Source organism: Andrographis paniculata, unplaced genomic scaffold (assembly GCF_009805555.1).
Source record: "Andrographis paniculata isolate CXL003 unplaced genomic scaffold, ASM980555v1 Contig32END, whole genome shotgun sequence".
NCBI classification, from domain to species: Eukaryota; Viridiplantae; Streptophyta; class Magnoliopsida; order Lamiales; family Acanthaceae; genus Andrographis; species Andrographis paniculata.
The window spans coordinates 5226198-5240296 of NW_026137565.1; the positions used below are offsets into that span (position 1 = coordinate 5226198).

The 14099-nt window shown below is 33.6% G+C and overlaps 2 protein-coding genes and 1 non-coding gene across 3 annotated transcripts; 1 reads left to right on the forward strand and 2 right to left on the reverse strand.

The window, feature by feature from the left end:
- Positions 1–396: 396 nt before the first annotated feature.
- LOC127248161 (GDSL esterase/lipase At5g55050) lies at positions 397–2598 on the forward strand. Its single transcript, XM_051270393.1, has 4 exons — positions 397–1064; positions 1246–1373; positions 1591–2077; positions 2181–2598. Exons 1-4 carry the CDS (start codon positions 746–748, stop codon positions 2399–2401), a joined length of 1155 nt encoding a protein of 384 aa, XP_051126350.1. The 5' UTR covers positions 397–745; the 3' UTR covers positions 2402–2598.
- On the reverse strand, positions 1434–1506 carry TRNAF-GAA (transfer RNA phenylalanine (anticodon GAA)). The gene has a single exon. It is a non-coding gene; the product is annotated as a tRNA-Phe (tRNA).
- Positions 2599–2618: 20 nt separating the features above from the next.
- LOC127248160 (DNA mismatch repair protein MSH5) lies at positions 2619–13532 on the reverse strand. Its single transcript, XM_051270392.1, has 34 exons — positions 13449–13532; positions 12995–13026; positions 12795–12889; positions 12627–12707; positions 12487–12559; positions 12152–12215; positions 11387–11541; positions 11191–11292; positions 11019–11046; positions 10898–10929; positions 10760–10817; positions 10409–10495; positions 10108–10164; positions 9444–9545; positions 9279–9323; positions 8772–8849; positions 8619–8669; positions 8452–8533; positions 8184–8257; positions 8009–8108; positions 7665–7761; positions 7455–7544; positions 7309–7373; positions 7161–7219; positions 6239–6315; positions 6050–6136; positions 5622–5683; positions 5473–5534; positions 4734–4787; positions 4557–4642; positions 4199–4230; positions 4092–4115; positions 3150–3265; positions 2619–3072 (listed from the first exon to the last, which is right to left on the reverse strand). Exons 1-34 carry the CDS (start codon positions 13482–13484, stop codon positions 2986–2988), a joined length of 2430 nt encoding a protein of 809 aa, XP_051126349.1. The 5' UTR covers positions 13485–13532; the 3' UTR covers positions 2619–2985.
- Positions 13533–14099: the final 567 nt, after the last annotated feature.

Here is a 14099-nt window from a genome sequence, read left to right on the forward strand (position 1 = left end):
ATAATCGAGTTCCCATAAGCTAGCTAATTTACTAATGTGTTTATAAAAACCAACGATTTCTTAAACAATTCTCTTCTCTAAATAATTTTTTGAAAAATGATGGGCTTTTTATATTCATACATTAAATTAATTCCAACCTCTATACTAACACAATAGTCAATGCATGCATTGTTTGTGTATACATGATGGGATTTTTATAATCTTAATTACATTAATGAACCCCAAACCCTAGTAGCTAAGCTAACTAAGATTTGATCCACTTAACTACATGCACTCAAATTCCATCTAATACTCAGAATTTGAATGCAATCAGACATCCAAAATTATAGATGCATAAAATTAATTTCACCACATTTTGCAGATCTGATTCTTAGATTTCAACTCTGGCTAGCATGCATTCCCATCTACTACTGTTCATCGATCACATTCCTCGTGCTTACCTACAAATCCACAAAGTTCAAATGTCCAGCAAAAACTAAAACAGTAGTCAGTGTATATATGAACAGATCACAAACACACCCTCAGATCACCTCGATCTATCCAACGTTCACATTAGAACACATACATGATAGCTAATTAATGAACCCACTTTCTTTCCATCACTATATAACCCATTCTCCTCTTCTCTTTCTCTGTCACTACCACCAAATCAAATAAGAGAGCTAGGGAATTAAGCTACCTGTAGTTAAATAAACCCCCCCACCCCATATCATATATTTTCGTACTGAGCTAGCTGCTGCTAATTATGGAAATATTTATTCCCCACAAAACTGTATCATTGATTAGATCATCCTATTCCAAGGCCACAGCCTTTGTCTCTTTCAATCTACTACTAATAATAAATTTGGTGGTTTCTGGTATGATGATCACAAAATCAAGAGGTGAAAGTACAGGCACAGTGGGTGGAATTTATGTGTTTGGGGACTCATTAGTTGATGTGGGCAACAACAATTACCTCCCACTTTCACTTCTCAGAGCCAATCTTCCCTACAACGGCATAGACTATCAGGATAAAAAACCAACCGGCAGATTTTCCAATGGCAGAAATGCAGCAGATTTCATAGGTATTTTCATCTATTTATCTATTCCATATATATATATATATATCTACATCTACAGATACAGCATATATATATGTGTGTGTTCTATAGGAAGCACTTGTTTAATTTTCAGGTTAATTCTGTTCATGCGTAGTTAATTCCATTTTATCTATGTTATTAAATATGCTATTTATGCAACAAACAGCTGAGAAATTGGAGTTACCGACGGCGCCGCCGTATCTTCGCCGGCGGGACAACGAGCTGTATCTGAAAGGCGTGAGCTTTGCCTCCGGTGGTGCTGGAATCTTGAACACTACCAATGAAAACCTCATTGTAAGTCCCAAAACAAAATAGAGAAAACTAAAACGAAAAAGAAAAAAAATTAAATCGAATTGCGGTGAGCGTGGATCGAACACGCGACCTTCAGATCTTCAGTCTGACGCTCTCCCAACTGAGCTATCCCCGCAACTTGTTACTTTATAAATCTATTTACATCTTATTGTATTATAATATAGGGAATATTAATTAATTACATTAAATAAATATGCAGAAACAGACTATACCAATGCCTCTCCAAGTAAATCAATTCGGGAGAGTACGTGAAGGGCTGTTGAAGCAAATGGGAGATGCAGGTGTGCAAGAACACCTGTCGAAATCACTCTTTCCAATTGTGTTTGGAAGTAATGACATTCTAAGGTATTTCAGTGAAGGGTCTGAACAATCCAAAGAATATCTCCCACAGCAGTATGTGGATCTTATGGTCTCCACGCTCAAACAATTGCTCAAGGGAATCCATGGTCTAGGAGCTCGAAAATTTTTAGTCGTCGCAATACCGCCATTAGGATGTGCACCTAAACAAAGGCTCAAGAGTAAAACAGATGCATGCGACGAAGAAGTAAATAACTGGTCGAAGAAGTACAACGATGAGCTCACCAGAATGTTGCCTAGCTTGCAGTTGGAACTCGGAGCTTTCCATTACACATACTTTGATACTTACGGTGTCCTCCTCGAGCTGATCCAAAATGCAGCAGCTTATGGTATGGCATCAAATTTGAACTTGGCCCTGTTTTATTTTTATGCACCATGCAACGACTATAACGATCAGCCTATAATAAATTTCAACCGATTATTGACATTCAGGTTTCAACAATACGAAAGGCGCTTGTTGCGGAGCAGGAAGATTGAGGGCAGAGTTACCTTGCACACCTCTTGCTGTGTTTTGCTTAAACAGAAGTGCACACATCTTTTGGGACATATTCCATCCGACAGAGGCAGCTGCTCATGCTGCCATTGATATACTTTTTAGAGGATCTGGAAATTATGTATTCCCCATGACTATCCAACAATTGATTGCCCTGTGAGTGAAGGGTTAAGATAGCACACAGCCGACAAAAGGGCATGCAAACAAGTTCTTCCATAATAGAAACTGAATGATTCTTCTCTAGCTGAGTTCTTCACATCTGCATTGAGTACAAATTTAAGGAAGGCAATATAACGTCCAGTGTAAATTAATTCTTACCTTACAAACTGAGCAGCAACTTCAATACCTGAGGTGGGTAATAGCCTCTTGCCCCCTTCGCCAATGAAAAATCTTTCTAAATGAAAACAAAATTTAAGCAGAGAATAAGATAAGAGGTAAAAAAAAAAAATCACTTCCACATGTGAAGTTTTTCTCCAATCAGTTAAAAAAGGACCTCTAAACACAGTGTGAGTAGAAAGCATGACAACTGAGACAAAATGTAGTGAACTGAAGTGCAAAACAAGTTTGTTTAAGGAATTTTATTCAACTTTAAATTGAGGACAGCTGCAACAATTTTAGTATATGATATATGATGCCTAAATATGAGAATATAGCAGATATGATACTCCTACAGGACAGTGCTCCATGTAAACTTATGGAACCCATGTTGAAGGTGGTGCACTATGTGATGCGGCATTGCTACTCTCAATGGTGCGAGGGGAAGATTTCTTCAAAAAACTGGTGCAGGTCTCCATTTGAAGTGTCAAAAGTTAACATCTTCTCTACAGCCTCCTGTATTTTATTATTTTACTTATATAGGAGTAAAAGAATATGTAAACGTATCTGACATAAATGTGTGCAAGATGTACCTTGTATTGTTGATCCTGTGCCAATATATTCTCATTCTCTAGCCTCTGAATATTTTTATTACTTTCAATTGTTAGTAGTACAGAGGCTGCTCTATCCACAACTTCATCAGGAACTCCTATACAAACTGAAGAACATTAGAAGCAAAACTCCACTAGACACCTGCCCTACCTCTGCTGCCTGGATTAACAATCTATCAATTATTACCCCATAAATTCCAGACGGCAGACACATGCACAAACAAACCTCTTATAACATTAACCTCTAGGTTTCATTACTTAACTCGAGCCTAGTAATTTACATGTGTAACAATCTATTTTATGATACAAAATGGGAGTGGAAAAAAAATAAAAAAGCAGATTAATCCCTCCATTATAATAAATAAATTAAGCATAATCTGTTTGTCTTGAGGGTTTTATGCGTGTGTTCTTTTTGTAAGAAAAATCCACACATTTTCTCAAAAAAAAATATATTACACATTTATTATTATTTATATTTTCTACGCAATTTTCTATACTTCACATAAATAATATCCCCTTCAAACTATTTCACAGCACAAACATGTGTGTATGTGAATTTTGAGTTTGGGTGGAATGGGAAAGGTCGGTGGTGCTTTCACTCAGGACTCCTTGACATGCCATTAATAGAATGTAAGTGAAAGCAGTATCAGCAGTAGAATGAACTTTGACATAAAGTGGCAAATCCTTAGGATTTATTATAGTGGTTTGTTTAACTATAGTGTATTTAGAATAATAGAAGATCTATAATTTAATTTTAGTTTTCTAATTTACCATTGGATTACCTCCCGTGTCTCTTACTAGTTTCATTGCAATGACGTTCCTTTATCATTACCTAAAAATTGAAGTCCAGTGCAAATGCATAGAACGATTCTGGACAGAAAAATATCAAGCTTTTTTCAAAAGATCATATTTTAAAAACAATACCTGCTAGCAGTGCACAGTGCAATCCTGCAAAACAAGTTGCATCAAACTTTAATAAAAGAAGAATTGGTGGATAACCAATGGCCACATGAGATGGATCAGTGACTCACCGTAGCTCTGAAGTGCCCGTCCAGGTATCAGTCTGGCAGGCACAAATTGAAACGGTCAAAGACTCAAAAGAGTATTAGAGAACCAGGAATTATTTAGTAAGAGCAGAGTTGATTGGTTTTGACAGAACAATAAAAAGAATCCGCTATGGTATTTTTACTCGCAAGTTATCCACTCTAGTAAAGATAACTTTTTAAGAAGAGAAGCATCTTATCACCATAGAATCTAGTGAAGCAGTATTGATTGAGATTTCACATTTCTTATGTAAGGTCATATGTTATATACCATGTTAAGAAGAAAGACAGATATCCGCGAAAAAAAAAAAAACAGAAGAAGAAGAAGAAGATAGATATAAAGCACCTGTATAAAAATACAATGTCCTCAACCTCTGTGCAATTGTTATCTGGGCTTAGTACACTCATGGTGTAATACTTAATCTTGCTAGACTGCAGGTATTGAAGGATGAAATGTATAACGTAGCTGATAGTAGAAATTCGAACAGCACATAATGGAAGAAAGAAACCACATTATTGCTACCTCCAGTAAACATCCATTTTCAAATATCTCAGTCAAGTGAGTACACAACATAACCTGCAAGAAAGCTGGAACTCATGATGTGTTCAACAAGATCACTGGACATAATTAGGATTCCAAAGATAAAAAAAATAGAGAGAAGGTATCCTTCTGCTCGCTGCTCGGGAGTAATGCACTAACAAGGGAGAGCTTGATCATTTAGCTATAATGGTTTACTGAGACAAATGAAGCTGCATCTCTATTATCCCCCCTCAATACAGTTGTAACAACTATTCCATATTTTTACATCCGAGAAAGCAGGTCAAGTTGCCAATATTGGAAATGAAATGCCATTAATCTCTCTATCTATCACATCTAATGCTTGAAAGGACTCTGGCAAGCTGCCAATCTTGGAAATGAAATGCCATTAATCTCTCTATCTATCACATGTAACGCTTGAAAGGACTCTGGCAAGCAATTTGTCTCAAGGATGCATGTAACATACATACTTCCATTTTGTTTTGACTGGACTTTTTGAATGAAAGTTGAAAAGATGGGTGTTCTGTATACCTAAGACTTTTGCTACAATAGTTGAAGTAAAGTTCATGGTGCCACATCATCCCTCAACTGAGAGGATGGGATTTTGTTCTCCTCTCAACTTAGACAACAGAGTGTCATTGAGATGTTTCGAAAAAATCAACATGAATTCAGGATGAAAGGTAAAGGATTTTATCCCAATCTTATAGGGGTGTTAAGAACAAACCTTTGGAGGGTTATCACTTGAGGCAAAATAATTTATGGTGCCACCAAGGAGACCAATTCCATCTGGAGATTATGTGTATTAAAAATGTTAAATATTCATAGTAGTGACCCCAAGGTATTACAGCTTGATTCATCCTCTTAGTAGCTAACCTTCAGAAAGAGTTCCTTTTCCAAATTCATCCACCAGACATAAAGACCGATGACATGCATGCCTGATGATGAAAAAACAAATGAAAGAACAAACATTTAACATTTTCCCAACATGTCCCACGTAGTGCAACTGAAGCTGCAGATTATTTTACTAAGCACAATGCTAAAGAACATGTTGAAATGGCTGTCTGGTTGTAATTCATAATCAGTTTTTGGATTCTCTTCTATCTTGTATCATATCTTCCTATTAATATAAGTTTCTTTCTCTCCCAAAATAAAAATAAAAAAGTGACTCAAAGATCGAAATTACTGCATCCATGAATCACATTTTACTCCTAGTCATAACATATGCCACACAGTAGATATAGTATCAAGAAAGGTGAGGGCCATGAGCTCAATTTAGATATCAGAGACATCTGACTTCATACCTCAACATCATGCCAACTTGTTGGAGATCAATCATAAATGTTGACTGTTCAGCAGTCATGAATTTACTTCCAGTTGCACAAAAGATCCTATTAGTTATTGATAAAGCATCACTAATGATTATACATAAATGAAAAGCTACCCTTTACAAGGGATGATTAATGAAAAGTATGGCAAAGCAAGAATAGAACCTATCAGTCAAACCCACTGTCGCTGTTTCTGCTGGTACAAAACTTCCAATATGGGAAAGGAAAACAATCAGTGCAACCTAAAACATGGAACAACATGGATTACGATGAGAAGAGATGATATTCACTATGAGTAAAACTTCCAATATGGGAAAGGAAAACAATCAGTGCAACCTAAAACATGGAACAACATGGATTACGATGAGAAGAGATGATATTCACTATGAGTAAAACTTCCAATATGGGAAAGGAAAACAATCAGTGCAACCTAAAACATGGAACAACATGGCTTGGTGTAATATTAAAATCCAAGAACTGCAAATATATCATTTTATTATTTCCTTGTATTTTGAATTTCTTCCTCTTAACTTTTAATACAATATTTTTTATTTAATCCTTTTTATTTGTATTAGATTTCTTCAATTCTAGAATTTTATATCTGCCAAAGGAAATGTCTTAATTGTAATCCAATGAAAATATAAAGGTTTGTTTACTTGTGTTACCTATTTTTAACTATTTGTTATCTAAGTTTCCTCTAAAAACATCACATCCGACACCGAATTTTTCTCCGAACATATTACATCTAGCACCTATTTTCCACTCAAAACACACATCCAACTACTTTTTCACCTTAAATACAATGAAGGAAAAAAAACACCAATATGTAATAACTGTTTAAATTGTGACAAGTAAACAAGTAACTGTATATGTGAACAACACCAATATAATAATCTTTTTTTAAAATTTTTATGATATATTTTTATAAAAGATACAAAATATTAAGATCAGAGTTAATAACCATCTCAACAATCATATGTGATTTGAAGTAGTTATCATGTTATAGTTGGCTTGAACTAACAAGAAAATCAAATATGTCAACGCTTCAATATTTTAGATTTTAATGGTCAAGTCTACTCTTACCAACCTGTTTTATGTAGATACTTTTTCCAGAAAAATTAGGTCCAGTGATGATATTGATTCTTCCTGAACACGTGAATCCATGACATGTCTTTAGTAACAGAAATGACAAATCTACATCTAATCAATACAGGGAAAAGGTTTCAGAAAACTACCTTCATCCATAATCTTTGTATCATTGGGAATAAAGGTATCAACTGTCATTTCCTGCAAAACATGTCTGCTAGCAATTAAAAAGTGCATAGCATCTTCTGTATAATATTTAGTATAACCTGTTTGTAGCATGGTTAGCTGTGCAAACCTTCCATTTCTTATATCAAGCAAACTTTCTGAGGTCAAAGTAGGCCTCACATAGCTATTCTGACGAGCAACTAATGCCAACGACAAGCAGCTACATAGACACACATGGTAATTAAACAAGGAATCAAATACAATGAAACACCTATGGAAGCTTGAGGGGAAGGGCATATTAAGTGAAATGGGATAAGCTAGAAGATTTAAGTACACTCACCAATCAAGCTCTGCAGCAAATGCAGTAGCTTTGAATAAAGGAACTGAGAATTCAAGAATATGTGAGACAAGGTCTCTGGTAATTGCTCTCTCCATGTCTTTGAAAATATATTCAGTGAAAAAAGAACATAAAGCATCAGATGCAGCAAAAGATATCATATAACTACTTTTATAGACGTAAAGTACATGACATACAAACTAAAAAGTTATAAAGTTTTTATTTTTTTAAGAATATATATATATATATATAATAAAATACACCAATAATATTCTTATGACACTTGACTTCAATAACCTCAATCACTTTTAAGTCAGATTTCATAAAGAAGACTTCCATCAACTCACCCAAAATTTTGTGATATATATCTCCTAGAAGGTTATCCAGTTCCCTTGTCTTAGCAGTGCGATAGAAAAACTTCTTCGAGTCTCCATCTTCATCTGAGAACTTTGAAATATCTCAAAATATAACTATATTATTCCAGCACAAACTGTTAAACTACATTCATTAAAAGATAAATACAGCAAACTCAAAGTCTTGAAGTTTCTCTAGAATGTTGTCATCCAGCTTATCTTCATATATGCATATCAAGTACCCTGCATCACATATAAAAGTGAATATCCCTTGAAATGTTAAGAAACGTTTAAATCCTATCTGTTTATGAAGTTAAGATTTCATATTCCCTTACAACAGGCGTGAATTTAATTCTAGCCATTGTGATATCTGTCACCTGGTTCAACTTAGAAAGGTCCTACAATAGGATAAAACAACCTTAAATTCTATAACTAACCTATTTGATGTATATAAACAATATGAGGAATGAACTTTTCCCTTGACATATGTGGCAACCGTGCAAGTTCCAGTGATGACACCTGAAAGTTTAGAAGCCGATAATATCACTACACAATCTACATCTTCCACATTTTCACTAAACTCTGACAAATAGAAATAGAGGACCTCTTCCAAAAATTCAGGCAACTCTTCATATATTTGCCTCAGCTCGTCTAGCTGCATTAAATAATGTAACTAAAAAAAAGAACAAAGAAAAAGAACCAGAAAACCAAACCAAAAATGATTAAAATCTGCTTCATAACTCTATAGACCTCACACCTCTCCACAGAAACCATCTTTAACAATTGTCTCGTAACTCTTATCTTTACATCGATTTACATCTATAACTCCAATGACCTACAAAAAATTGAAAAATATCAAAAATTCAAAGAACAATAAGAGTGATAATTACTGAGGAAGTGAATTAACAAGTTCAGAAATCAATTGATCCATGTTGGTTGTTCATGTAAATAATTCCGTTTTTACATGGAACTTGTGGATCTTTATCCTTTCATTTGGGTTGTTTGAGTGTAAATAATTTAATCATTAGATGCCTTTTGAAGTGATAAGTAGTTATAAAATACCTGATATGATTTGAAAAGTCATCGTCAATTCATTTATGAAATATTAAAAGTTTATGCTAGATATTTATATTGGAGTTTGCAATTTCAGCGTACACTTTTGGGACTGTGTATAAGAAGAGTTTGAAATACTGTTGCAGGTAAATACCAAAGTATGCTTAAAGAAACATATAACATAAAAACGGACAAGTAACCAACACCACACCAGTTCATATACAAAGGCCAGGTCAGTGGAAATGTAGAGGCAAGCCTGCAATGTAACATGAATTGATATATTAATATATTTATCGAAAAAATCAACACATGACAAATATAATATAATATAATAAAATTAGAGAAAATAAATAAAACCAATCCACAATAGATATACCTTGTCAATGATATCCAAGTTTAAATGGTTCAGTTGTTCTTGAAGTGATTCAGAAATGCCAACTTCAAATATCTTCTTGATGTGCAACAGTGAACTAATGCTCTACAATACATATATATATATATATATATATTATTATTATTACATTTACAAAAACATGGGAAAAAGAGGAAATCTTTTGAACAATCTAACTTTAATCTTTTCAGGGTTCGAACTGATTGTCATCAAACAAATGCTTTAGAAGAGAAACTAAATTGAGGCAATGCTCCAGCTGCTGATCTCATTGTGTGTCTTATAAAGCTTGGGACATGTATAAGAAGCAACAATTCATTCAAGTTCTGTTTACCACTATGAAATCCATCAGAAGATAACATATTGAAACCAGGTTGCTTAAAAGAGCAGAAACAGGAACATAAGGTGGCTAAGCATCACACTGATTGGGCAATGACAATTTTATAATATTCTCAACCATTTGCATCTACAAAACCACCATGTACACCCCACTATCATAGAGAAATGATGCAAAGATGACTGGGAAAGACAAGAATACACATATAAGCATGTTTCAGAGGCACATTTACAGAAGTATCTTCCAGACAAATGAATCATTGCATAATGAAGAGGTAGATCATACTGGTTAAAATGATAGATAATAGTGTCATACCTTTAGAAAGGCACTCCAGTCATTAGTAGTACATACAGAACTTGGAGAGTTAATTTTCTGTCATAATTCAGAATTGTGTTCAAATTACAACCACAATGAGCAATGAAACATAATAAGAAAGAATAATGCTAACCAACCCCACATTAAAGATTAATAAATGTTATTGCATGTACTGATGCTAAAAATATATTTCAAGACTTGGTAATGAAACAGCATAATTGTTTTTCTTTGATTATTAGAAGTTTAGAAATGGCATAAGGGGATATAAGTTCATTATGAGCTAAGAGAAGGACTTCCAAACCTTTAATATGTGAGGAATGTCTTTTACAGATTTCAGGGTCTGACGTAAAGAAATCAGCAGCTCTTCCGCATTGAAAAAGAAAGATATCTTCATAATTACATTTAAGAATGGGCAGACATTAGTAAGGTTGCAAATTTTGTGAACTCACAACACATTTTGATTTGATGAGAATTGGATGAAAATCATCATAAAATGCATATAATTCAGTTGACCCAGGGCATCATTTCATTTGACATTGCCTCACTCTCATTTTTGGGAAGCTTTAACTTTTTACAGTCATGCTATCACTTCAAAATTATATTACAAAGACTAACAAAAATTAACATGATCCATATTCGAGAACAAGGATACAGTATCGAGACGATTGTTCAACTTTTCCAGGTCCAATATTGGTCTCAGAAACCAGTTCCTATTCAAATGAATTATTAAATCAAAGATTCAACAAAGATGACACAATTGCGTACATTTGCATTTATGGAAGAGTACTACCTTAACAGCCGTCTGCCCACTGGTGTTACACACTGACATTGTAAATAATTAGTTGCAAGTCAGCCATAATTGTCAAAGAAACATCATTTTATAGAAATAAGAAGCAGAAGTCTCACAAGACCTTGTTCATCATCCCATAAACAGAGAACCTGAAATTTGAAAATAAACATCATGTTTCCTTTAAGCATTTTTCTTAGAGAAAAGCTATGTTTTCATATTTATTTTTCAATACCTATGCTCTTATGGATTAGAAGATTATCTAGACAGAAGATAAAGGTTTCTTCAGTATTTACCCTTCCTTCGATCTACCAATGCCCATATGACTTGGGTGCTTGTCAGTTTGGAATATTTGCAATGCTTCATGGGCAGCAGAATCAACTTTGAGAAAATTGTTTCTTAATTTTTCAGTTAAGTTGCATTCCTCCCATCAAAAGAACAGTTAGATATATCAGAATAAAGTTGATATGAGTAAGAAAACATCAAAGATACAGTGAGATTTCAGAGACTGAATTAAGTGCAATTGACGCATTCCCACTTTCATTCAGTTCAAGAACATCAATTATTCTCTCATTCTCTAATATCGCAAGAAGACCCCCACTGGCACGAACTTGTACATCACTTCGAATGTCCATCATGGTACTAAGCTGCAGTTGAACAAAGGACAATATTCATGAGCACATAAATATTTAAGTTAAGAATTTATCTGTTATTATAATTACTTATGTCCGACAAACTGAGACATACTACAGATCTCATTACTTCAAACATAAGCTCAAACCAAAATACAACTAAAATATGTTAATAATGAGTCTGACCATCCAGAGTATGCAGAATTTTACAATTGATGAAATACTTACAGGAAAGAAACTACAATTCATTCACATCCTCAAATCATCAAAGGTAATAGTAGAATAGTTTAATCAATAAATAGATACTCTTCTTTTAATAATTCAGCCCAATAATTATATAAATTTTTTTGTTCCGGCTTGGATAAAGTTTTGAAATAACTAGGCATATTGCTGCTTTGTTCACGTCATGCTATAATTAAAAACATTAACTGCAACCTTTTCCTTCAGCAGATATCTTGTTATTTAGTGTTGGAAGAATTTAAGACATGACTCAATCTAGAATGGAAAGGTACATCAGCGCAATCTGTGATCAAATAAATAAATTCCTAGAGTAACTGAATGATTTGCTCAAAGAGATGAAAAGTGAAGCCCAGCGCACAGCTAAATCCTGAACTCTTCAACTTACAAAAGACACTCTCTCTTTGATATTCAGCCCTTCATCCATTCCTGCAACCCTTAGGTACATCAGTCTGATACATGCAAACAAAAGAAACAAGGTATGTTACTGATTACTGAAGAGACATAGCATAATAAATATAAAAGATTTGGAAAATGGAAAGCTCAGAATAAAGCTTGGTAATATTTGAATAACACTATCATATATGCCATTTGAAATCCTCACGTTTACATGGTGCACTCACTTTGTTGTTATGGTCTCTTCTGTTTCAATATATTTTCTTACTAAAAAGCCAAATTCTGGATAAAATTACACAACACCAGATTTTGATATTATTTCTTCACCTGTGCCATGCCTGCTCATAGCTAAATAATGAGCTCTTTACAAGCTTGACTGTCACAGCATCAGCTGCTCCCTCTACATAAATGTTAATCTTAGAAACAGCTGAATGTAGAATGAGACATCACATTATTGAAACCCAAACCATTATTTTGTAATGCAGCCAAGAAGGATTCGTCACTCTTGGTGCTGGTGTAGATGATGCAGGGCTGTACTTGATATTTCACTGCATGAATAAACGTAAGATTAAATCATTCAAAATAAATGAAACATGAAATGATGAACGTGGGACTTGAACATCTACTTAAAGTACCCATCTCGATCAAGGGAAATTCTTCAGTGCTATCTTCCCAAAATTCCATCACTTGGAGTTGGCAGGAGATGGAATCATAATAAGAGATTCCAGCTCTGTAAGAAATGTTAATTCATATCGAAGGTTCTTTATATCCTCTTTTCAAGCAATCATGAGCAGGGAAGACTACAATTACAATTGTATGCACTAACGGACTTCACCTTTGACCGTGCATTATGCATGCCATATAGACCTGCCAATTGACACAAGGAGAAAGACAAATATATCTTGGAAACTGAGCCATAACTTAAATTGAAAACCAAGAACACCGGCAAGAACATATAAGAATATTAACATTTTAAAAAGCATCTTAAATCACTAAAATTCAAACGGGATTCTGTGAAATTTCTATTATTCATTATATGCAAAATTTGTAAATGCTAGTGCCTTGTGGAATACGCCTTTGATGGTTTTACGTTCTCGTTCTAACAGTTCCTCTTAGGTGTAGTTTTTACGACAAATTCATGCTTCTTCTCAGTTGCAGCAAGTCAGAGTGAATCTAATTATAAATTATTCTAGTGAAAATCGCAAAAATGCTAGTACTCATTCTAGCACTAACAGGCGCAAATGCATCCAAAAAACTTAGCGATGGAGAAACGGAAAGCGAAAACAAACCTGAGGTTGCACATCTGTTTCATCAACTTCCTCCATAACTGTTCTGCTCGTCCTAAGAGATCCACAGCGAAAGGAGGTGGAGGAGGGATAGATTGATGGAATGAAATCCGCGAAACAGAGGCGGGAGATGTTTTGAGATCAACTGAAACTGATCACACTCTGAAGCGCCTCTTTTTGAAAATCACACTGAATTTGTTTATTAAACTTTTGTCTTTTGTATTTATTTTTTAGTTTGTTTTGAAATTATATGATAAAAAGAATAATAAAAAAAAATTAAAATTAAAAATATAAGTTTGTTTGGATTTGATTTAAATATATATTTTTTTAAAAGATAATAATATTTAGTATAATGTAAAAAAACAATAGTATATTTTTATTAATAGATAGCTTTATTTTTATATAAATTATAAATATATTATTATATATTTATACAAATATAAAAAATGGAAAAGTATCAAAATATTTTATAAATTTTTACTAAATAATAAAAATATTATTTTCTTTAATTTACTATAAAAAAAAATTAATATATATTTTAGTCTTGACGAAAGAAACATATTATTTGTTAGAGTATTTTTTATACTAAATATATATTACAAATATTTGAAAAAAATAAAGAGATACAACATTTTAGAATGGATAAAAAAAAAA